The 25,769-nt window shown below is 36.0% G+C and overlaps 1 protein-coding gene and 1 long non-coding RNA gene across 6 annotated transcripts in view; one reads left to right on the top strand and one right to left on the bottom strand.

Moving 5' to 3' along the window:
- The window catches only part of LOC105663909 (uncharacterized), a 59,620-nt gene that overhangs the window by 16,321 nt on the left and 17,530 nt on the right, over nt 1-25,769 (bottom strand). For 2 of the 5 annotated variants that reach the window (XR_013037419.1, XR_013037420.1), the window contains exon 1: nt 4,073-5,056. The exons of 1 other annotated variant lie outside the window; for it this stretch is intronic. This is a non-coding gene — a long non-coding RNA (uncharacterized LOC105663909). Of the gene's footprint in view, nt 1-4,072; nt 5,057-5,388; nt 5,963-25,769 lie in introns of those variants that run through there. 2 more of the 5 variants (XR_013037422.1, XR_013037423.1) reach the window with 2 other exon arrangements.
- Nucleotides 20,899-25,039, top strand: LOC105663127 (uncharacterized). Its single transcript, XM_012290352.2, has 7 exons — nt 20,899-21,116; nt 22,676-22,795; nt 22,852-22,966; nt 23,033-23,294; nt 24,183-24,305; nt 24,538-24,628; nt 24,740-25,039. The coding sequence occupies exons 1-7, from the start codon at nt 20,976-20,978 to the stop codon at nt 24,896-24,898; spliced, it is 1,011 nt and encodes a 336-aa protein (XP_012145742.2). The 5' UTR covers nt 20,899-20,975; the 3' UTR covers nt 24,899-25,039.

Raw genomic sequence — 25,769 nt, 5'->3', positions numbered from 1 at the left:
AAAAGTCAGTTATCAAGAGAAGAAAATGATAATTCTAATTGGAGTAATTTTCTACAAGCCGCTATATTCACATATAACACAACGATTCATTCAGCCACAGGAGTAACACCATTCTCACTAGCCTTTGGAAGAAACCCACCACCAATGAACCAACTTGAGGAAGAACCAGAAGTCACATATTGCGACTTGGTAGAAAGTATGAGAGCAAATCTTCAACGAATGCATCTCAGAGCTTCGGATGCAATAATCCATGGTAAGGAGAAGGTAAAAAAACAGTACGACAAGAATATAAAACCCCTACTATTGGAACCAGGAGATTGGGTTTGGATTAAGAATCAAGGAAGAGATCGTCTGGGAGCATTAGTAAAACCATATCTAGGGCCCTACCAAATTAAAGAATTACAAGGAGACGTTAATGCAATCGTTATAGTAAATGGAAAGGACAAACTGGTACACTTAAATAGATTAAAATACGCCAACATGTCTTCTATTCTAGATTCGCCATCGCCCTCCTCTGGCAACCAGGCCTAACGGACGAAGACCGACTAACTGTCACCCAGTTAACGAATTTACCCAACATCCACTTTGATCCTATGGGCACCACGAGATTATACCACAAGCAATGGAAGACAATCCTGTACATCGACCTCAGGGATGTTAAAACAATAGAACTCCAAATAAAAGAAGCCTTGAGACACTCATTTCTAGAGTCAGGTAACAAAGTGACACACTTCACCCTGGAACATATGAAAGAAAGGTTTCAAAGGGGGGTTGGATATAAACATATATTATTAAGTAGCTTAGGATATAGAAAAACTAATTATAATGAACATAATAGGATTAAGCGCGGATGGTTAAACCCCATCGGTGAGGTAGCAAACATTTTATTCGGTACACTTAGCAGTAAAGACGCAGAGTATTATAATAACGAAATCGACAAATTATATGCGAATAATAAACGAATTAATACACTAATTGCTAATGAAACTACTATTGTTAGAAGTATGCTAAAGAATATGAATGCGTTTGATAGTAAGATTAATAACTATGTAGAACAATTAACGAATACAACTAATGATAATTTATATAGACTAAACAAACGCGAGATAGTCTTGGAATCCTTGTTACAACTAAATGAAATTATATCAGAACACAACGAATTAATCAGTAATTTGCGTAATATTGTTGTAAACGGAGAACAAGGAAAAATCGATCCCTTACTAGTCGAACCGCGACAGTTAACACAAATACTGAAAACAATTGAACAAAAGTACGGTTCCAATAGAATGATATTTCCAATCACAGATGAGTATGCATATAGATTTCTCAAGTCAGCATCAATCAATGTATTTGTGTTATCATCATATAAACTTTGTTTCGAAATAAGATTTCCTATTTTAGAAGAAGAAATTTACATTTTATATCAAATGGTACCGATACCGCAACTAACTAGCGACTACATATACTTATTAAATACAATAGAACGATACATACTAATTGAAAAAAATACACGACACTTTACGTATATGTCAGACACCGATGTAACCAACTGTTTAAACATATTTGATATAAAAATCTGTGAAAGGCATAGCCCTTCATTCACTGGGAACACACCAGATCCATGTATCCAAAAGGCACTTCATGGTCTACCAGCATCAGAAGAAATTTGTCCAATGCATATGATTAAACGGAGTAATCCTATTTGGATTCAATTGCACTCAAACAGTGAATGGATTGCAATGTCTTATTTTCCGGAAAGCTTACACATAACATGCGAGGGCGTAACAAAAGTAAAAACTTATCACATTCAAGGAGTAAATTTAGTTAAAATTCAGCCAGGTTGTACCGGTCAGACAACTACTTTAACTTTATTCCCATCAAATACAGTACAAAACACTGAAGAAACACAGCTAACATTAGGTTTTATGAATGTCAGTCTAGTATATTTAAATGACTCTGTAAAAGCATACGCAAGAGTTCCAGAATTAACAAAGGAATTAGTGAAACCTCAGGAAATTTATGAAATTTCTAGATCGTTAGATGAAATAGTAAGTGAAGCTTCTGGTATGAGTCTTCAAACTAGAAGTATTTCAAGAAATGAAAGCACATGGATGACAGTAAAAGGTTTATTAGTAGCGTTAACACTTGTTCTTACTATATATGCTTCCTTTAAATTCAAAATTTGGAAACTTTGCGGATTGAGACCATGTACATATAATAATTGTTACAACACTACGATGGGAGGTACACATAGATACACAACAGCACCACAGACAGTCACCTATTCAGCATCGGCCAATAACCATACCTTAGAAGAAGAAAGGAATGGAGAAGAAGAAACAGCAAGAATTCCAATATCAACGAACCGCCGACATAAAAAACCAACGGTCAGATTCCAAGTACCACCTTTATGAATTTTCTAACGAAAATTCAAAATAAGAGGAGGAGTGTTATGATATGACACATTACCATCGATGTCTCATCCTCCATAGTCATCGTATACTTTCAAAGGGCACCGATAACCGAAACCAACACCGTCGTCATCCTCCATGCGTCACAACCGCCCTATCAATCTAAGCGTCATAGTTTGTATTTCGAAGGGCATAAAAACCCCGAACATTTCCCCAAAACAGTTCAGTTATCCTGAGTCTGTCCATCTTTACCACAGTGCTCTGTACGTGATCTTGGACCTTTGCAATAAACCTTGAAAGTAGTAATTTTTGGTAGTGTTTGATTTCGTTTCCTTGCTGCGGCTTAACAGGGTGATTCTACATGAAAAAATAAGTCGAAAATATAGAATAAAAATTTTTCATGTGAGGCTTTGTTTTCGAGAAAATCGACTTTGAATTTTCGCTGGGTACGCGTGCACTTGATCATGTCTCGTTATAATGGATCTCACTGTAGATCATTGTTTCGCTGGATATTGTCGCAGTTTAAGTTTGTTTTTATCGTAACGGAAAATTAGAAACACGTAATGAAATAGGATGTTGAAGTAATCGTGAAATTTATTATTACAGAAATTGCTGAAAATGTTGCCCATTCTGCCGAATACATAATTCTGCTCTTCTAATTAAATTTCTATGAACGCTTTCTAACGTATTCTGTTGTTTTAATGTATGAAAGGCTACAATAATCTTTTACAATAAACATTTCCGTGATACTGGAAGTGTTTATCAACATAAACTTCAATCGAGACAATAATCTACAGTGAGATCCGTTATAACGAGATATGATCAAGTGTACGCGTACCCAGCGAAAATTCAAAGTCGATTTTCTCGAAAACAAAGCCTCACATGAAAAATTTTTATTCTATATTTTCAACTTATTTTTTCATGTAGAATCACCCCCTTTTCGCTTGTACCACCAGTTATCGAACACCCTGTATAACATATACCAGGGATCGGCAACCTTTTGAGTCGGAAGAGTCAAAAATTACAATTTACAAAATTTCGAAGTTTTTAAAGAGCCACAAAATTTTTTCTTGCCAACAATACATAGTAGTCGTATAAATAAAGTTTTTTGATAAAAAGAAACTAATCTATTTATTCATAAGAAAAAATATCTATTTATTCATATACATATAAGTAGTGTTTTTCACAACAAATTAGATAATATATATATGGCATTATTAGATAATTACTTATTATTTAACACTTTATTGACCGGTCGTTTTTGAGGCTGCCAGTCACTAAGTACCGGCTGAGTCGCGCGCGCACTTACTCCCAGTACCGACTAAATTTTCGCTATTCATTGTGTTGTGCTTATTCCTTTTGTTTCAAAGGAATGTAATTTTATTAATATTTATACTTTATTTTGTATTTATTTTATATAATAAAGGGCCGTATAAACTAACATTCATAAAATAGATTCAAGGTAACAGTAATTCAATTTTTCGACAAGTGTTGGCAATCGAAAAGCCTATTAATAGGCTACCGGTCGATAAGCGGTAGCAATGAAAAAGCCGATAAATAGGCTAGCGGTCGATAAGCGTTGGAAATCAAAAAGCCGATTAATATGTTAGCGGTATATAAAGTGTTAAGTAAAAAATTAAAACAATTAAACATTTACTTACAACACTAACAGTTGACGACAGCGACGACGCGTGTCACGGGGGAGAGATACGGTGAAAAGCGAGTACAAGTGGTTGAGAGATAGAATCGGTGCCTACTCCTCGTTGATCGATTCAGAACGATTTTTAAATGTTTTTTTTTTTGATAAAATAAATAATATTTGCGTATGGAACTAAAGAGCCGCAGCTTCACATCCAAAGAGCCGCATGTGGCTCGCGAGCCGCAGGTTGCCGACCCCTGACATATACAGTATTACCTCGAAACAAGCAACACGCTTGGGACCGGCCAGTTGCTTATTTCGAGAGTGGTATGCTATTCGGCTTGCCTTTGTTCCCGAGCGCGCCGACGGTAGCGGTAAACTATAAAGTAATCGGTTGAGCAGCGATGTTATTCTTTCGACGAGGACAGAACATAACATGCTTTTCCTTTTCAATACTAGTAAAAATTCGTGAATGGAACATGTACATAATACATATTGCCTCGAAACAGGCAACAGTTTCGAGCCTCGAAATTAGCAACTGGCCGATCCCGAGCGAGTTGCTTGTTACGAATCAATGTAGAATCAAATGAATGGATCACGCTCTAATTCCTAACTTGTCACACTTCACCTTATTTTTTTACATTTATGTGAATATCAGTATACAGCTACATATGTATGTGTTGTGTTATTATTGTGTATTGTATATGTATAATTCATATAGTATTATTATATTGTATATTCTATATACTACATTACACTTAAATAATGTTTCATTTGATTGTTAAATAGATTTATTAAAATTATTAACTAGGCATTAAAATTAAAAAAAAAAACAAACCAGCACTATAATTTCAGAAAATATATTTTTCGTAATACTCCAAAATCGCTATGTGTTAGAGTGAGAAAACAATACATTTATTAAACTTAAATAATTTTTCCTCCAATTTTTTTTTATTTGTGTTATATAAATTAATTGAAATTATAGGTAAAAATATACCTGAAATTATTGATCATTGTCAACCATTAGATTAAAAAAAAAAAAAAAACATTGATATAATATAATTTCGGAGAATATACTTTTCATAATACGACAGAATCGCTATGCATCAGAGTGAGAAAACAATACATATGTTCTGTCCTCTTTCCGCTATACTGTTCAGTCAACCGTGAAAATTTATGACTTCTTCGGTTTCGCGGACCTCTTACTCCTTCTCGGATCTCTCACTCGGCGGCGGACTTCAATCAAAGAAGTGGGGATAAAAATTTGCTAATTTCGAGGCTCGAAACTGTTGCTTGTTTTGAGGCAATACTGTATATAATAACTATATATATAATAACCCTATTCGAGTGAGGCCTTGTGCTCCTCCAATAGACTAACGTAGAACAACCAGTGCAGAGTGGTTCCTAATATCAATCATAACATTATTCGAGCGGGACTCTGCACTCCTCGAATAAACAACTCCTCACGTGAGTAATCAGTGTAGGATGGTATCAAATGCAGATCGCAACACTATTCGAGTGGGATGCTACACTCTTCGAATAGGTCATCGTAAACAGTCCTACCCAATGTGGATTATAACACGAATTGTAACAACATTGAACGAGACCCTGTGCTCCTCGAATCAATTAAAAATTATAATAATTATTTAAAGAATGTTTATTTAATTTATAAAACACGATTATAACTTTGACTTAATACTTATAATGAGAAGTATTATTAACTTTATTATTGATTATTATTGTTACGCACGAAATCACTCAGTTTGTGTTTTAAAAAACTTTATTTCTTGACCCGCACTATGCTACAATGTTAATGCTTATTGTTATAAAAGTGTTAATCGAATGATCTCGATATCTGACTCTGTTCGGCTCGCAATCTGATCTGACTCTGAGTACGCTCTTATTATATCTCTCTGTGTCAACTGGCTCGCACGCGCCTACCCGCTTCTGTTTTTATATTATTGTTTATCTGTACACTGCGCTACTCTTTTGGGCTTATCTTGTTTGTGTCTTTGGGACCGCGCGTTATCGTGTTTACTTCGCTTGACCGGTGAGATTATAAATTATATTTTGACAAAATAATATTTAACGTTGTGCACAACTCGACGTCTGATATAATCGACTCTCTACTATTTTATTATTTCGTTACCTTGTAACGAAATTAAACAAATGATCTTTTATACACTAGTCAAAAAAATTAAGGGAACAGAAAAATTCCTTAAATTTTTAGGTCATTTTCAAATTGCTCTGCCGCCGTTAAAATTCATCACAGAAGACATCCAGAATAGTCATTTTGAAGCTTCAGGTCTCTAGTTTTTGACCCTTTATCTCAAAAATTTTTCGAGCCCATTATCATTAACAAAATATACAAAAAATCGCGATGAAAAAATTTTTGAATTTTTTTCTTTTTTTTAAGGTTAGTAAAGACATGGAAAAATTTTTTTGATTAATGCCACTTCCAGATTGCTGTTCCTTGTTCCTTCCCCTATAATTTGCACGTCCATGAAGTTCATTTCGACGATCGGTCGCAAAGTTATGAGCTACCAAAGCCAAAATGACGCTTTTTCCTTTGATAGTCATTATCTCATGAATCTACTATCGAACAGAAATTGTAAATACGGTTCCTGAAAGCGGAGAATGCACCCTTTAAGATGGCTATATCAGTTTTTGATTAGATGTTTTTTTTTATGCTTAATGTTGATGTAAAAGAACGTCAAAAAACGGCGTTTTTTCCTCAAATTACAAAAGTTACGGTATCTTTGTAAATAAGTATTGTAATGATTCTGCCTAGGTTTTTTTTCTAAGCGCATATTGCCCACAAAATGTGTGCGAAGTTTCAAATGGCTCCGATTCTTTGTTCCCTATGAAAAGATGTATCAAACTTTGAAATTTGAACGAAAAGTGTTAAGGAAACGTCATTATTGCTCCTATCCGCGACTAATCCGTTTGTTCGGTAAAAAAGTTTGTGTCTCTGCATTTACTGGTACTTTTGCTGAATTTTTAAAGAATGCTTTGGTCTGAGAAGGTCGGATTTACGCTTCCTCTTGTGTGTGTGAGTTCGTGCGTATGTGTGCCGTGTATATGCAGGTACCGTTTTCTGACGTTTTTTTACATCAACATTAAGCATAAAAAAAAACATCTAATTAAAAACTGATATAGCCATCTTAAAGGGTGCATTCTCCGCTTTCTGGAACCGTATTTACAATTTCTGTTCGATAGTAGATTCATGAGATAATGACTATCAAAGGAAAAAGCGTCATTTTGGCTTTGGTAGCTCATAACTTTGCGACCGATCGTCGAAATGAACTTCATGGACGTGCAAATTATAGGGGAAGGAACAAGGAACAGCAATCTGGAAGTGGCATTAATCAAAAAAATTTTTCCATGTCTTTACAAGCCTTAAAAAAAAGAAAAAAAATTCAAAAATTTTTACATCGCGATTGTTTGTATATTTTGTTAATGATAATGGGCTCGAAAAATTTTTGAGATAAAGGGTCAAAAACTAGAGACCTGAAGCTTCAAAATGACTATTCTGGATGTCTCCTGTGATGAATTTTAACGGCGGCAGAGCAATTTGAAAATGACCTAAAAATTTAAGGAATTTTTCTGTTCCCTTAATTTTTTTTATTAGTGTATATTGAACGATAATCGATCAAACGATTTGGTTGTATAATACATCTTGAGACGCCAATATCTGCGACGTCGCCTTTAAAGCCCTACGCTATACCACACAATCATATTCAACAACCTATACATACAACGTATACATATTCGCTCACACTTTTACAAGTTTTTTATGTCACAAGGCTTTTTCCCCTAAATCGAATCATTCGTGCCAATAAATTATTATGATTTTTCAGGCTCAATTCTGTCTACCTAATTTTTATACTTTCCCTCCTCTGTTCCGAGTTGCACCATTTTCGTAACTCTGAATAAAATTGGCTTAATATTTATGAGTATACTGTCAAACCCAAAACGTTTCATTGTTACAATTTTAAATAGATATTTAAAACCACATGAACATCTCTACAACTTGACGTTCTTAAATACTGTCAAAACTGTTGAAGAAAAACTCAACACCCGTTATATTTTCCTTTGTGTCTGTACGCATTGTTGGAGGGGATGTACTCCGATTCTTTTGTTAATATTAATGATCAGATGTTTTTTCGGAGTCGGTTACAAACTCACGAGCGTGCCAGTCTTGTTCTTTGTGATTTTAATTTTTTATATTATTAAATATTATTTTTCTTGAAACTGGACTGTTTTCTTTTACCCAAATAACTGCAACAAAAAGCCTTCTAACAGGTCAAAAAGTACATCATTCTAGTGCCAATATATCTTTCCTTAAAGGAGTTTATTTCTTTGATCCTAAACTGTATTTAGGATTGCAGGACCCACCCCCGCGATGTATAATGTTTACGCAGTCCTTGTCTACCCGGCGGGCCCATATACTCGGACTTGATCATTCAGCAGTCTCGCAGTGTGCCCCATAACCGAGTTCTTTTGAAAGACCCAAATGACTCAAATGTTTAGGTCACCTTATTAACAAACAGTATTATGTGGGCTAAAGGTCTCGGGATCTCATTCGCTGAACCGTCTCATCAATCACTATTTTTTCTAAATTACAAACTGTCCTGATTGGTCCTTTATGGTAACGCCTTCACGACCTAACCTTCCTCCATTCCTTTCTTGTTTGGCAGTTTTGAGGCAACTCGTTCAGTCTTGGACTATTGATGGTTTAGGTTTAGTGAGGATGAAATAAACCTTTGGAAATTTTGAACAAATAATAATTTATTTATAACAATTAGTCGTGTAACGACGCGAACGAATGTTCGCTTCGGACGCCGAATACTGAATGCCTCGAGGCGCATGCACATCGCCATGCGTACTCTTACGAGACAATTGGCCATTACCTCTGGTGTAACCGTTTTCGGAAATATATCAGCCAAAAGAGTATCGCATAACGGTTACACGTGGAAAAATCCATAGCCGAGACAAAGAGATTCGCGGCGACCGTACCCTACAATAGTGACGCACATTCACCGTTGCGAATCATCGCAATTTTTAACAATTTTGGACTACCTTTTTTGACGCACACTCACTTTTGCGAATCATCGCAACTTTCAACATAAACGACATTCAACGACCACTGAAAAGACACGAGGGTACGGTAGAGTACTTAATGGGACGGAAAGCAAATTCCGTTGATCAAATTCCTCTCCCTGAGCCACACGAGCCGTAATACATCAGTATTTCGAACTGTTTTCCATACAAATTTACAATCAAACTGATTAACCTAACCTGCTTTCATTACAACGAAGAAACCTATCAACTTGTGGAATGGTGATTTACAACCTTCGTTGACCTGGACACACAAGTGCGAAGGACTCTGAGCCACTCTATACAGGGTGTTCGGCTACTGGTGGGCATAATTTTAGGGGGTCATAGCTGGGGTGATTCTGAACAACTTTTTCCTTTACCAAAATGCTGGTTAAAGCTTAGTTTTTGAATTATTAATGAAAAACACTGATCAATCAGAGCGCGAGAATAGCGCGCGCTCAGATGCAAGAGCGACGGGTGCAAGCGTGACGGTTGACCTTGGTCGTGAACAAACAAATCGCGCGATATCGGTAACATAGTTACCATCATCGGTAATACGTCAGCCGGTAAGTAGTTCTAAAATTCACAACTATTAATAAGTATAAATTTATTAACGAAACTAATTGTATGGATTAGGCGAAAATAAAGGTAAAGATCAAGCGCAGTTTTTTTAGATAAATAAAAAAAATGACTATTTGTTTAACGACATAAAATTAAAGAATACTCGGACGCTTACCTCATGAGTGAATTTACGATGCGAGAATTCCTCATTAATTTTGAAGTATATCGTCGTATGACAAGATACCTATTTACTCGCTAAAATCCACAAGAGTATATCGATACCCGCTCTAAGGGATTGTCAAGTAAAAAGGGTGACTGTCATATTTGATGTTTTCCGTATAATAATAGTACAATTTTCGGAACCCACACTAAACAAACACACAATCACACAAGCACCACGATTGTCCAATCCTTAGTATCGAAACGTTAAAAATATCCACCTTTTTTACACATCAATTCGTTTACAAAAGTTCCTCACCATGTGTAACGTCCCTGGAACCTAAGTTCAGCTAGTTACAAGCGCTAAAAGGTAAAGAGCGGTTTTTACCCCTAAACGACTCGATTTTACGAATAAAGATTGTGGGATTCGTGTGGTGTGCGGTTAAGGAGTGAAATCCACAGGTCAATATCTTTCAACAATTAGATTTATTCAATAAAACGATAAGAAATAGAACTAACAAATAGCAACAACAACAAATAAAGAAAATATATAGATTATAATTGATTAATTAGAATAGAGAAACTAAATAGATCTTGAAATAATTATAGTAATAGAATTTGATAAATTAAACAGTATGTGATTGATAATTGTGAATTTAACGATTTGAAACTCGCTATTCAATACTTTATATTGGACCGTATCTAATTCTGATCTCTGATAAAGCAAACTTCGCTTTCGTAATATTAACTGAATTTGATATTCGATTTTTGTGTTCGACGCTATCGGAATGACAAGATTTTTCTTAATTAACACATTTATAAGTTATATTAATTTATAAAGTTAGCGCTTTGAAATCTACCGCCGCGAGGAATTCAACCTAAGTGAGATTCTCTAAACGCACCTAAATACGCTTTCGCAAAATTAGACAGATTGACCAAATGACCAAACTCAAATGACCAAAATTTATTTGTATCTAATGAATTACTTCTTCGGAACAATCACTCTTATGATTTGACTCGACAACTAATTGTTCATGACCCTTTTTGTCAGAGCGCATACTGACACCCAAAACCAGATCGCTTAATTGGGGAGCCCGTTGTTCACTAGCTGCTAAACAACCCAACGATCCAGAGTCAGATGAACAATATACGTCCAACAGGGTAGCAAATTAAGGTGACTCTACTTGTAAGTCGTGATTACTTAGCTGCCACCCAAAAAACACGGGCTTCAGAGACCAAGCCGCTCAAATGGGGAGCCTGCGTTAGCTAGCTACGATACTACCCAGTGCGAGCTCCGAGAATCTGAAGGCAAGTTAGTAATTCGACAGAAAATTAAGTATGAGTAGCTGAGAACACTCGGTTTGATGTCTTAGCCTTTCTTGGGGCTAAGCATAGCACTCTCCTGACGGAGTTTCGGATACAAGACCGCTTGAACGGGGAGCCCGCTGTTCGCTAGCTGCTAAAACAACCCAGCGATCAAGTATCCAAATGGCATATGCCCGCTTGCCAATCGAGAACTTAGAATCTATTTGGTTCGTACAGCGAAAATTGTTCCGAGTATACTTATTACTGAGACTTGTGAATAGCTCGACTTCGAAAACTGTTCTGATTTTAGACGCGTTTCGATCGCCCTTTTATACTCGCAAGTTCGCCGAATTCCTGGAATTTCTGTGACGTCAGAATATCTAAATTTTCATATAATTTCGTTATTATACATTAATTATAAAATTGAACGGTTTAATTATATTTTAAATGTCGCTCTTTAATTTCTGGCTAACAATTTGATATTAAAATAGTAGTATAACGGTGTTTTAGTGAAAAATACATTTTCTGTCCTTTTCTAATTAATTGCGTACGAATTCTATGAGAGTCGAATCTATTCCGATTTACAGCTTTTTAATTGAAGAAAATAATTGTGGTTCCGGCCATGAATAGTTTAGTAATGACTGATTTTACGTATATAATTTGATTTAGTTAATTAATTAATTTAATTTTTGATAATGCCGTAAATAGAAATAGTATCGCTATCCTTTTCTAGGATTAGCGCTGATCTCAAGGATTTCGGGCGAGTATCGCGGCACGTAGGCACATCATAGCGTAACGGAAATTTCTCGTACAAACTACTTATTAGAAAATAAAATAAAATAATACATAATCTTGTTTTAATGATTCAAACTTAATGTTCAATTATTTTCGCGGAAAATATTACCTACTCTAAATCAAAATTACAAGATAATTAATGTAAATGATAATATATATATGTATATATATTATTGATTACCGACTGTCGAATTTGATATATGTATATGGTAATAGATACCTAATGTACTGTCGATAATTGGCAACTACGGTCGATAATTGACTATTCTAATCGATGCGATGGATAGAAGATTGTCGCGATGATGTCGGTAGAAAGAAAAAAGGTTTCCCCCAGGGACGTTACACATGTACACATTAGACATTATGCGCGATGAGTGATTCAAAGAAAAAAATCAGTTATTGCAAGATGTATTATTGCGATCGCACAACACGTATTACCGACTGTTCGGTCGCGAACCGAAACCTATGCCGCGGCTAAGCGATTTATTGCAAGGCCCAAGCGGTCGGCACGTAGGCCACCGTCAATAGTTTTTACTTCGGAGTACGGGTCACCGAGTACCCTATTGTCTATCAGATCCGGTCCGAACGAATCTTACCGTAGACATGTACATACCATAAATCAGCTAACAGCTGAGTTTTTCGTTTTAAAAACAGTTTTTGGGCAAACAAAAGCATAGAGTTCTTCCTAACCGTTACCTTCGGAAACGCGAGGGTATTTAGGCGATCTTTCGTACAACGAAAAGGACAGTCGAACGTTGAAGCTTACACGGTTCGGATCGAGAGTCGAAGAAGTCAATCGTGACTTAGAAGTTTCCGCGTAACGCGACGTAGCATAGCCAATGCAGGGTGGTTCGGAAATCATTCACGACGCCATTCGAGTGAGACCCTGCACTCCTCGAATGGGCCACGGTAGGGTGGTTAAGTCACACACTGTATACTGTTCGTGCGAGTCCTGCATCCTCGAACGGGCCACGGTAGGGTGGTTAACGTACACACACTGTACACTGTTCGGGCGAGCCCTACACCCTCGAACAGGCCACGGTAGGGTGGTTAAACGTACACATCAACATGATCCGAGTGAGTCCTACATTCTCAACTCGATCATCGTGAATAATCTCACGCAACGTGAATTATCACTCAAAACGAACAACGCTGAGCGAGACTCTGTTCTCCTCAAATCGAACGACATTGAGCGAGACCTTGTTCTCCTCAAAACGATTCACATTCAATACGCCACCAACACAACGTACACATACTCGTACACATTTTTACCGTAGAATCATTAACGAACACATATTTTTGTAAGGGGTTTTTTATGCCGCAAGGCTTTTTCCCCTAATTCGAATCGCTAGAGCCAGTAAACGATCACGACTTTTCAGGCTCAATTGTGTCTAAACAATTTTTATTTACCCTCTTCCTCAATCGAATTCATATATTCCTTGAAACACGAAATTTCTCCATGTTGGACAGATTTCGACGATACACCGACAATATTAAATTTACTTTATTTATTTTGATGAGTCGAAAAATTTATCTTTACGACACGAATTACTTTTAACGAATATGCACAGATGCGTATTTTGACCAAACGTTTCACAATAGTCTCAGAATGATCAAACATCAACAAAAGAAAAGCGAAACAGTGACCCCCTCTCAACGGGAAAAAGATTCCATAATAACCTAAGAAGCTCGCTCGTCGAGAAATGTAACATGATCAGCCTGAGGGGGGGCTTATAGTGGGAAGACAATACCAATGCAAGTTCTTTGTTTCTAAAATTCTGTACAAAACGTCAGTTGGTTGTCGATAATCGAACGGGTGCGCTTAGAAGAGAATGGTGCACATTTCAAACATTATAGTAAATTTAATATTGTCGGCAATACGTGTTGTGCGATCGCAATAATACATCTTGCAATAACTGATTCTTTTCTTTGATTCACTCATCGCGCATAATGTGTAATGTGTACATGGTGAGGAACTTTTGTAAACGAATTGATGTGTAAAAAAGGTGGATATTTTTAACGTACTATACTAAGGACTGGACAATCATGATGCTTGTGTGATTGTGTGTTTGTTTAGTGTGGGTTCCGAAAATTGTACTATTATTATACGGAAAACATCAAATATGACAGTCACCCTTTTTACTTGACAATCCCATAGAGCGGGTATTGATATATTCTTGTGGATTTTAGCGGGTAAATAGGTATCTTGTCATACGACGGTATACTTCAAAATTAATGAAGAATTCTCGCATCGTAAATTCACTCATGAGGTAAGCGTCCGAGTATTCTTTAATTTTATGTCGTTAAACAAATAGTCATTTTTTTTAATTATCTAAAAAAACTGCGCTTGATCTTTACCTTTATTTTCGCTTAATCCATACAATTAGTTTCGTTAATAAATTTATACTTATTAATAGTTGTGAATTTTAGAACTACTTACCGGCTAACGTATTACCGATGATGGTAACTATGTTACCGATATCGCGCGATTTGTTTGTTCACGACCGAGGTCAACCGTCACGCTTGCACTCGTCGCTCCCGCATTTGAGCGCGCGCTATTCTCGCGCTCTGATTGGTCAGTGTTTTTTTTATTAATAATTCAAAAACTAAGCTTTAACCAGCATTTTGGTAAAGGAGAAAGTTGTTCAGAATCACTACAACTACCACCCCCTAAAATTATGCCCACCAGTAGCCGAACACCCTGTATATCCTTTTTTGTTACATCAAATCTAACAATTCAAGATATAACCTCCATCATTGTAACAAGCTGTGGAGACGCAATGGGTCGAAGATTTACAACCTTCGAGAACTGCCAATGGAAAGTTCATATTCACCCATCGCGCAAACATTCTCCTCAATCTACAGGGTGTCCGCGCCAAAGTGTTACACCGTGATATCTCATGAACTACTGATGTTACGAAAAAGTGCTTATATGGAAACTGCAGGACAAAAGAGGCCCTATGTTTTGGCAGAAGCAAAATTTTTTTATTGTTATTAATGTAAAAGATATGATGGTGAAGTTTCGTTTTTTAAATGGAACTATATATTTTTTTTCCGATCAGGCGATATTGCTTTTGAAGACGAATTCATCAAGATTTTATGTACTTACCCGATTTTCATTAGTTTTCGAGATATAACGGTTACAAATTTAGTGATTTTCAGCAGTGACGTCTCGGTTTGACGAGTAAGTCATAAAAGCGGTCTTATTGTTACGGTAAGTGCCGCAAGTTTGACTCTGCCTGCCAAAACAAATAGGCGGGGTCTATGGTCGAAATGGCAGATCCGAAGTGTAAGAAATGTGAAAAGTATTGTCCATTACAGTCTAAGTTTTCCGTATCGAAGATGATATTAATAGTTTGGAAGGTTGGGGCATTTATTTAAATATTTCAGTAGAAGGTAGGTATAAAGACAATTTAACAAAAATTAATATACAAAAAATTTATTCTACGTGCTTTCCATTAAGGGAAAAGCAAATATTAGAATTCAGTCAAGGTATAACAAGTATCAAGTTAGTTTAGATTGCCTTCTGATAGATCAGATCACAACTAACATGCCAAACTTCTCCTTAACACAAGAAAAGATAGAAATTCCAAAACACATAGAGTTAGCTGATCCGAATTTCCATATTCCACAACCGATTGATATGCTCATCGGGGCCAGTTTGTTCTGGTCGCTTCTTTGTGTCGGTCAACATACATGTCGTTCAGGGATAGTATGCCAAAAAACTCAACTTGGTTGGATTATAGGTGGCACATTTAGCTGGGTCGATAGGGAATCGCAAGGAGCAAAGGCTTGCCACTTAATTACACAAGACGACCTTCAGTCGCAATTAGAAAGGTTTTGGAATATTGAAGAGATCGGGCCGGGTGAAACTAAATTTATAGACGACTGTGAATTACATTTCCAACAAACAACACAACAAGACACAGACGGATGTTACATAGTCAGTATTCCTTTCAAAGAAAATATCAATCAATTAGGCGATTCACGGCAACAAGCCGAGCGACGATTGTATGCTTTGGAACGGAAATTAGTTAGAAACCCTCAGTTAAAACAAAAGTACGTAGAATTCTTAAAGGAATATGAAACATTAGGTCACATGACACCCATAGTACAGTCTTCAGAAACAACACAGTTAGAATATTATCTTCCACACCACGCCGTAACTAAGATAGACAGCACAACAACGAAGGTTCGTGTTGTGTTCGATGGTTCGGTAAAATCATCATCTGGATTGTCATTAAATGATACACAATTAATCGGTCCCACAGTTCAAAACGATTTAGTGTCAATTTTAATTAGATTTAGGTACCATAAGTACGTTATTTCAGCTGACATTGAAAAGATGTACCGCCAGGTTTTAATTGATCCTTCTCAGAGGAAATTTCAAAAGATTTTGTGGCGATCAGATCCACAATCTCCAATCCAGGAATTCGAGTTAAATACGATAACATACGGTACCGCGTCTGCTCCGTTTCTGGCCACGCGGGTTTTACGAGAAATAGGATTAAAATGTGCAGATAGTTTCCCAGAAATTAGTAGAATAATCATCAATGATTTTTATGTAGATGACCTGTTGACAGGTGCTCAGACATCAACCGAATTAAATAAATTAAAATCAGATATTACAAAAATACTGCTTCAGTCCGGAATGCACCTTCGTAAATGGGCAACAAATTGCCCCGAGATTGAATCAGTAATACATAACAACCAAGAAATTGTAATTGAGAAGGACCCAAAAACGTTAGGTTTATTGTGGTCACCGAAAACTGACCAATTAAATTTTAGAATTAAATTTAACAATAGTAGCCGAATTACGAAGCGTTTGATCCTATCAGAAATCGCGCAACTCTTTGATCCGTTAGGTCTATTAGGTCCACTTATTGTAACAGCAAAATTAATTTTACAACGGCTATGGCAGATCCAGGCAGGGTGGGATGAGTCCATTTCTCAGGATCTTCGTACCCAATGGTTACAATATCGGGACGACACTGCACAAATTCAAACAATTAGAATTCCACGTTGCACTATTTCCAATAGATTAGATATAAACATAAAGATAGAGTTGTACGGGTTCTCAGACGCGTCGGAAAAGGCATATGGGGCGTGTGTCTACCTGCGTTCTCGGGATACGGCAGGTCAATGGACAACAGCTTTACTATGCGCGAAATCGCGAGTAGCACCTCTTAAATCAGTATCGTTACCGCGATTGGAACTCTGCGGTGCGTTATTGTTAGCGCAATTAGTTAAGAAAATTAGGATAGCATTATCATTAGCAGATTTAACTGAGCACTTGTGGACAGACTCTACTATAACACTCGCTTGGTTACGCAATACTAGATAGAAGACTTTCGTGGCCAACCGAGTCTCAGAGATTCAGTCAGTAACGTCAGTAGATAGTTGGAAACATGTGGCCTCCGGAGATAATCCCGCGGACATGATTTCACGAGGGGTTAGATTATCAGTACTCGCACAGTCAAAAATTTGGTGGTCAGGTCCTGCATGGCTTTCAAAAGATGTAGAGTCGTGGCCCATTTCAACAGAAGTGCATGTAGCACCTATTTTAGAGGAGAGAATAATTAATATTGCCCTGGCTGTATTTACCAATGAGAAACTGAGCATTTTTGAAAGATTTTCCAATTATACGCGACTGGTTAGAGTTGTGAAGTTGGTTTTTTAATAAGTGCGTGAGTTGGTATGAGTAAGTTGGTAGGAGTGAGTAGGTTGGTATGAGTGAGGAGTTTGGGATGCGTGAGAAGATTGGTAGGACTGAAACAAAAGAAAAGGGGAAGTAATTAAAAATGAGAGTGGAGTGAGAGCGTCGGAATAATGGTTTTATGTATTTTTGCAATGAATTAAAATAGTTTAGCTCAAAGAAAGATAAATGTTGATTTTAACATCACCAATTCCCACAAGAGTCACAGCATATATTTTTAGATTCATTCGCAATTCTCAGCTAAAGTGTAGGAATAACCAAGCAATGGCTCTAAGATCGTGTTCAGAGCCGTTGACAACAACGGAATTAGATCAGGCACGTATACGCTTAGAGCGTCTTGCGCAACAGGAAGAGTTTCCGCATGAAATAGCCGCATTAGAATCGGGACAGCCAATTTCAAAATCGAGTTCATTGAGGACATTAAATGCATTTTTGGACAGTAAAGGAGTGATTAGGGTGGGCGGCAGGCTTGCAAACGCACCAATTCCTCACGATAAAAAATATCGCGTAATACTTCCGGCAAAGCACCCGTTTACGGAATTAGTTATTAGATACGAGTATATTCGCTTGTTACACGCAGGTAATCAAGCAGTAGTAGCATCATTGCGTACGCGGTACTGGCCTCTATCGTGTAGAAATAATGTGAGACGAATCATACGCAATTGCATAAGATGCGTTCGAGCCAACCCTGTTAGCGAAACTCACCAAATGGGTCAGCTACCTGCAGCTAGGGTTACCCCATCACGACCCTTTTTCATCTGCGGTGTAGATTATGCAGGTCCATTTTACACAAAGGAAAGAACGAGAAGTAAAGTTAGTGTAAAGGCATACTTATGCATTTTTGTATGTTTTGTTACAAAGGCGGTACACATGGAACTAGCGACAGATTTAAGCACAAATGCATTTACTCAATGTTTACGAAGATTTATTGCGCGTCGAGGTAGGTGTCGTTGCATCGTGTCAGACAATGGTACAAATTTTGTCGGAGCGCGAAATGAGTTAGCCGAGTTAGGGGCATTAATAAAAGATAAGCGTCATAATAAGTTAATAAGTGATACACTAAATTTAGATGGTATTGAATGGAAGTTAATACCTCCACACGCACCACATTTTGGTGGCTTATGGGAGCGGGCAGTTAGGTCTGCAAAACATCATGTAAAATGCGTAATCGGGGACCAACGTCTTACATTCGAAGAGTTGTATACGCTGTTGACACAAGTAGAATCCTGCTTGAATTCCAGACCCCTTTCTCCCATGTCCTCAGATCCTACCGATTTCTGTCCGTTAACACCTGGACACTTCCTAATCGGTACTGTTCCAACGAGTTTACCAGATCGTAAATTGGAGGATGTCAAAACTAATAGATTGAATAGATTCCAGTTGCTACAACAGATGTTCCAACATTTTTGGCGACGGTGGCAAGCTGAATGCATCCATGAGATGCAACAACGATACAAGTGGCGCAGCATTACCAAACGGATAATCACAGGCGCACTGGTTATTATCAAAGAAGACAATACACCACCACTTCATTGGAGTTTGGGACGAGTGGTGCAAGTGCACCCAGGTCAAGATGGCATCATAAGAGTTGCAACCGTGAGGACCGCTGCTGGAATCATCAAACGACCAGTCACAAAACTTTGTTTATTACCCATAGACCCGATAGCAGATTCCCCTACAAATCCTGTTATTTAAAGAGAAAAAAAAGAACATTCAGTTTTATAATTAAGTAAATATGTAAATAGTGTAAATATTGTAAATTAATAGTAGCCGTAGTCAATTTTATAGATCTCAATATTTTAGTTACTTCATTATAATTTTAGTATGTAATGAGCACATTCGCGCACTATTTAGTTCAGTATAATATTAGATCATATAGGTCCATAGTAAAGTTAGACATCGCGACAATATATTGTATTAGTTAAGATACATTGTTGAACATGTATATATGTTCAATGTGGACGGCATGTTAAGACATCAAGAGGACAACTTTATGATACGGCTAAATATTCGTAGAGTCATTTGTAACCGTTAGTTTTTTCCTCTTTATGAGTTTTAGCAGGCCGGCCTGCAGCCAGTATGCAGCACCTAAGGTCATTTTAAAAATTTAGCCATTTTTTAGCTTTAAACCGGGTATCATAAAGTCGTATTTCAAAGGGTTCCTTAGAATTTCAGAAATTAGTGTCCACAGGGATCTTGAGCTGACGGAATTTCCCCGATGTTGCCAAACATGCGTTGACGAGAGTGATCAGCCTATCACCCTCGCTTCAGGGATGTACTGCGATATGAGCGCATTGGAAGGGGATGACACGGTATTGATCATCCTAGTTTTAAGAAACTGCAAAACATAGAATTAAGGTCCACCCTCTTTTTAGAAGAAAGAGGTGGGGTGCGAAACCGAGTTGACGACGAAGCGGATGTTGTTAGAAGAAATTAGGTATTAACAGACTTGTATTAGCAACAGTTTAAGTTAGCGAACTTCTTGTATCAGATTAGGATTTTTCAACTTACATTATATCAGTTCAGTCAAGTACACACTTAGTTTTTATTCCCAAAACATTTGGGTGGTCCTTCGGAGTTAGACCGCACGAAGTGCAATACTCTAAACTCAGTTATTCAGACTCTGGGTTTAAACAATCTTATTTAATTGCTTGGTTGTAGTAATTATTATTACCATCCATTTTATAATAATTACAATTTATAATCCAGTTTATATATTTACCGTATTTTTGTGTCAAGTATGCGTGTCTTCTTAATTTCACATTATAATGAATAATATATCACCGTACTAGAACTTTCAAATTTGACATGGAACACATAATTCAAAAGAAATGTAGATTCATTAATTTCTGTTATGTCTATCTGACTTTATAATTTTCCACTAGTGACACTTGTTTGCTATTGAACACATCTGCTCTCTTCGGAGGAAGTAAACCGACTGAAGGCAATCGAACAATATCCTCCCTCGTAGACTTACTTCATAGAAATATAAAATATAAACATTATTCGAGAAAGTTTCTTCTCTTACGAGTTTTTGCACCCCATAATTTTTTTAATGACTCACCATACATTCAGGCTGTAGGTATCCATCGATACTCTCACACCCTTCTTAAGTATGAATAAGTAATTCTAAAATTGTAGAATCTGTCAATCATTTTGCTCTGCTAAGAAATTTCTTGCAACGTTTTATAAAAATATTCGTTGAAAATGTGGTGTTCTTGGAGAGTAAAAGAAAACAGAGGGTACATAAATAACTTGGAGTTCAGTTGCGTATGAGCCCCCAAATGCGATGGTTCAATTGACTGATTGCAATAAACTCTGTGTCTTTTTTTTGTCAGTGTTAGGACTTTGGCCATATGGAAGTAAAAGGCTCCGATTGTTTAAAAATATTTTTATCGGCGTTAACGTTTGGCTCTACATACTTGTTCAGGTATCGAGTATCAGATTTTTATAATTTATTAATTTACACGTCCATAAACTTTTTCTGCCGTAGTAGAGTAAGGTAAATGTATTGTTTTGCAACCAATTCTTTATTTTATTCTTTCCTGAATCTTAATTTAAAAAACCAGAAAACATCTTACACCATTGCAATTACAAATATTTTAACTGTATTTTTAACCGACTTCGAAATGCACTAAAAAGTATAAAATAATTTCTATTTCCTACTGAAGTAATTTCTATTTCATTCAATCATGCAATTACATAACAGATATGATTGAAACCTATTTACTTGTTAGGTAGTATATTAAATACATTTCAACCTTTTCGGAGGCGGTGCAAAATTAAAAATACCTCAGATTGTGGTATGGCGTATTGGAAATTAATAAATCCTGAGAAAGAATACGAACCAGTATAGATATATCTGGTAATATACGTAAATGTAACGACTGCATCTTCATTTCGCAACGTTTCTGATATAAATGAAATTGAATCGATTTCGTTCGCGTGTGGAAGCCATGAATCTAAGGACCTATAAATGGAGCCCACGACGCGGGAATTACCAAATTTGCGGCAGATGGGCTCTATCTTTATAGTATATGCGGCGATCGAGTCTTTCCGTCGCATACTCTATGAATCTAGATAGACCATAGTTACATTCTATACGCACTAACACCTACTTCGCGGCGTGCTGTCGAGTTATATGTATAGAAAAAAAAATAGCTATACAAGCTTTGCCTATGTTCGGCTGTCCAAAGGTTGACATGTTCAAAAAAATCTTTTAATTTTGCACCGCCTCCGAAAAGGTTGAAATGTATTTCATATAGTACCTAACCAGTAAATAGGTTTCATTCGTATCTGTGACGTAATTGTATGATTGAATGAAATCGAAATGCACTAAAAAGTATAAAATAATTTCTATTTTATTTATATTTCTATTACGAACTTCGAAATGCACTAAAAAGTATAAAATAATTTCTAAGTTCGTGTATTTTTTTTCTTAAAATTATTTTATACTAAGGTGTCTATTGCGGAGGGCTACTATACATTTTTATGAGTTAATAATTATTTAAATATTTCTCAAACTATCAAAAATGCCATCAAGTTTCATGAAAAAATACCTTCATTTATGGTGTTCTTATTAGAATTGCAAAGAGAAATATTTAGTGGTAGTAGTTTAATAGTATAATTTTTATTATAATTATTGAGAAAGGAGCTTATTACTCTAACTTTAATTTCTATTGGTAATTTATTAGTAAAAATATGATGTGACCTTAGAAATCTGACTTAATCGAGAAGTTAGAAGAACCAACATTTAATGAATAACGTCTTATCTAAGAATCTGTATAGGTCAATAACAAATGATTATTTTTATACAGTCAGGTTTGTTATGTATCCGATAAAGGAATCATTTACAACTTACTTATTATCAAGCAGATAAATCTATGTATGTACCCTTTGTGTTACCATACATTTAGTGCAAATCAACTGTATATATTGTGTTTTTAACTTAATGGAGGCAACGGTTGGCGAAATAATGAAATTATTTAGGTTCTAGCCTTTATCACTATGGAAATGACATTGTATCGTGTCTTAAGGAACCTGACGCTTATGACTATATCCATGGGTTCATTTGTAAAATATTATACAATTTGGTATCAAGCTAATACAGTAAGTTACAAAATATAATAGTAAGTTACAAATATAAGCATCAGTGTAAAATACAGGTGAAAGGATTTATCGATCGAATTCAATTTGATTGGCAAACGAATAACGATGTGATACTTCAAATTATGCAGAAACACAATTATTTGGGAAAACAGCTGTCAACGTTTTTTACGTGTAAATAAAGATATTAAAGTACGTAACTTTAAAAGTACAAAACTGAACATGTGATACGTTTTACAGCATGTGTTTTCTCGACGGTGGTCATAATGACAACATACCATATTTCACCTATTATTTTGGATAAAATTGCACCCCTCAATGAATCTCGTCCAATACAGTTACCAGTAGATGCGGAAACTTTCTTCGACAAAGAGAAGCATGCTATTACTACTACTATTACATACTATTTCTGGATAGCGATACTTGCAATTATATATATTGGAACAGAATCATTAACGATTATGATCTGCTTACATGCCGCTAGCTTATTTGAAGTTACTAGGTAATATTATGGAATAAATAAATCAGATAAACACGGTCTTCAAAAAGTCCGGGATCAGTTAAATGACTTAAGACATAGACGTTGCTCAAAAAAATGGTTGAGACAAAAGTTGTAGGAAATTTCCCTGACTATCCAACCGCGACTTCGTCCGTGATCTCGACCTTGATCTTCAAGATCATTTCAAGGTGAAGTCCATTTTTTTAAATGGCAACCACCAATTTTGACACCGGAAATGAAAAGGGCGGACAATTTTATGTCTAGATACGATCTTGATCATTCAAAAATTTGACCTCGGAAGATCAAATAAAGGTCAAGCTGTGACCGGCTGGAGATCTTGAAAAGTAGGCGTCGCTTAAAAAAAAATGTTTCAGCAAAACGTTATAGGAAATTGCCCTGGTTGTCTCATGGTAATATCTTGATCTGTAAGGTCGTACTAAGGACTAATTTTTTTAAAGAATTCGATAAAAGGAAACTTGCATTCATACCAGCCAATTACGGTAAGGTAACGTAAAGAAATTGAGATATGCGTTCATCCCAGTCAACTAGGGCAACGTGGTGTGATATCCAGCTAATGAAGATCAAGTTTTTCGAATGGTCAAAATTGTATTTAGACGTAAAATTGTCCGCCCCTTTCATTTACGGTGTCAAAATTGGGGGTTGCCATTTAAAAAATGGACTTTACTTTGAAATGATCTTGAAGGTCAAGGTAAAGGTCACGGATGAGGTCGCGAGTGAATAGCCAAGGAAATTTCCTACAACTTTTGTCTCAACCATTTTTTTTAGCAACGCCTACGTTTCAAGTTATTTAACCGGTCCGGGACTTTTTGAAGACTCTGTATATTCGAGTATTATTCGAGTATTATTCAAGTTGTGTACTGTCATTTTCAGTTATTATTTCCAAAGAGCTGTTTCCATCGAAGTAACTGACACTTGTATTCCACGCAAATGTACAAATAATAAGAATATGAGTCACTTAATTAAAAGTATGATTATGCACCAAGAAACAATTCAGTAGGTATCCTCTTACTCCTATGTTAACAAACTCTAACATTTTTAACAAATTTTATAATTTCTTTGTAAATTATACACATATAATTGAAGAATTTGAATATTAAATATTCAAAATATCTTCATTTCAAATTGCACCAAATAATTTATATATTTTGAACATGTACAGTGTAACTCACATATTTTTTCCAATTTGCGATTGTACTTTATTTAATTCATGCTATTGTTTTTAAAGATTTTGCAGTGTCTGTAGTAGCCATTTTAAGATAACGTATAGCCCTATGATAATATTAGGAGTTACTTCTCTGAGCATAAATGTGTTTTTCGTAAGTTATTTATGTTTCCAGTACACATATTGCCAGCGTTACTTGAAATAAACAATATAATATTGTCGAAATAAGAATTATTGAATTACTTCTTTTTGTTTTTTATTTCAGCTCTCGCAATCGGCGATCCATTCAGCGAATTTCGGAGAAGCAATATTCTACTTACTATTAGTTATTGGTGTAATACAATATATGTTTTTGATTAATCTTGCAATTCAGTATGTGATGGATAGTGCTGCTAACATTTCTACAACCATGTACATGTCTTGATGTTATATGTCTACAGAATTTTTCACCGTAACTAGTTAGATATTCCGTAGGAAATAATTGGAATTACATCGTTTTCACAACTCTTATTATCAATTTTACCAATGCTGACTCTGTTACTTCTCATTTCATTTGAATTAATTTATACATTATATTTTCACAGAAAACAGCATATTAGAACGAATTTATGGTATAGAACCTTTTAACACATTCCGTGCTCGATTGAATTTTCATATACGTCCCACCCTTCATCATTAAATATTTTCACATGAAATACCTTTTTATGACTTACAATTTATAGAATATTACAGGGTGTCTCGTAATTAGTGCTACTCCCAGAAAGGGGTGGTAAAGGATGTTATTCTGAACAAAATTTTCCTTTGCAAAAAGAGGGTTTGAAGCTTCATTTTTAAATTATTAAGCAAAAACATGGGCCAATCAGAGCACAGGGATTACGTACGCTGAAAAGCGGGAGCGACAGCTTCGAGTCTAGCGGCTGAACGTGAAAGTGATCAAACATCTTTGCCTCGGAACAGTCAAAACTTCTAGTAAGAAATCTTTACATCAAAATTCAGTTAAATAACGAACAGAATAATTCAAAGTAATGTTCATTTATTCATTCTCCATGAATACATGATAAGCAAATTTGAATCAGACTCACTTATTGTTTAAAAATAATCCTGTTCCAGTAAAATTTTGTTCTCGTGACTTCATCGATTCTAATCTTTTGTAAAAAAAACACACTGCACAATATCTGATGTCACAACCTGATCAACCTGTAATATTCTGCTACCACTGTTCCACTAATTCTTAACGAAATAATCACACATAAAGAACGCGAATGAAAACGCGTAAACGATTATTAGTACATGGG

Source organism: Megachile rotundata, chromosome 3 (genome assembly GCF_050947335.1).
Source record: "Megachile rotundata isolate GNS110a chromosome 3, iyMegRotu1, whole genome shotgun sequence".
NCBI classification, from domain to species: domain Eukaryota; kingdom Metazoa; phylum Arthropoda; class Insecta; order Hymenoptera; family Megachilidae; genus Megachile; species Megachile rotundata.
Note: the sequence above shows the minus strand (reverse complement) of the source record. Positions and strands in the feature narration are given on the sequence as shown.

Bases quoted from the DNA above. Each gene is read 5' to 3' on its own strand.
- LOC105663127 (XM_012290352.2), top strand. From the start codon at position 20,976: ATGGTTCAATTGACTGATTGCAATAAACTCTGTGTCTTTTTTTTGTCA. The intron at 21,117-22,675 runs GTATCGAGTATC...GAAATTATTTAG, and splicing joins GGCTCTACATACTTGTTCAG to GTTCTAGCCTTTATCACTAT. The intron at 23,295-24,182 runs GTAATATTATGG...TGTCATTTTCAG, and splicing joins AGCTTATTTGAAGTTACTAG to TTATTATTTCCAAAGAGCTG.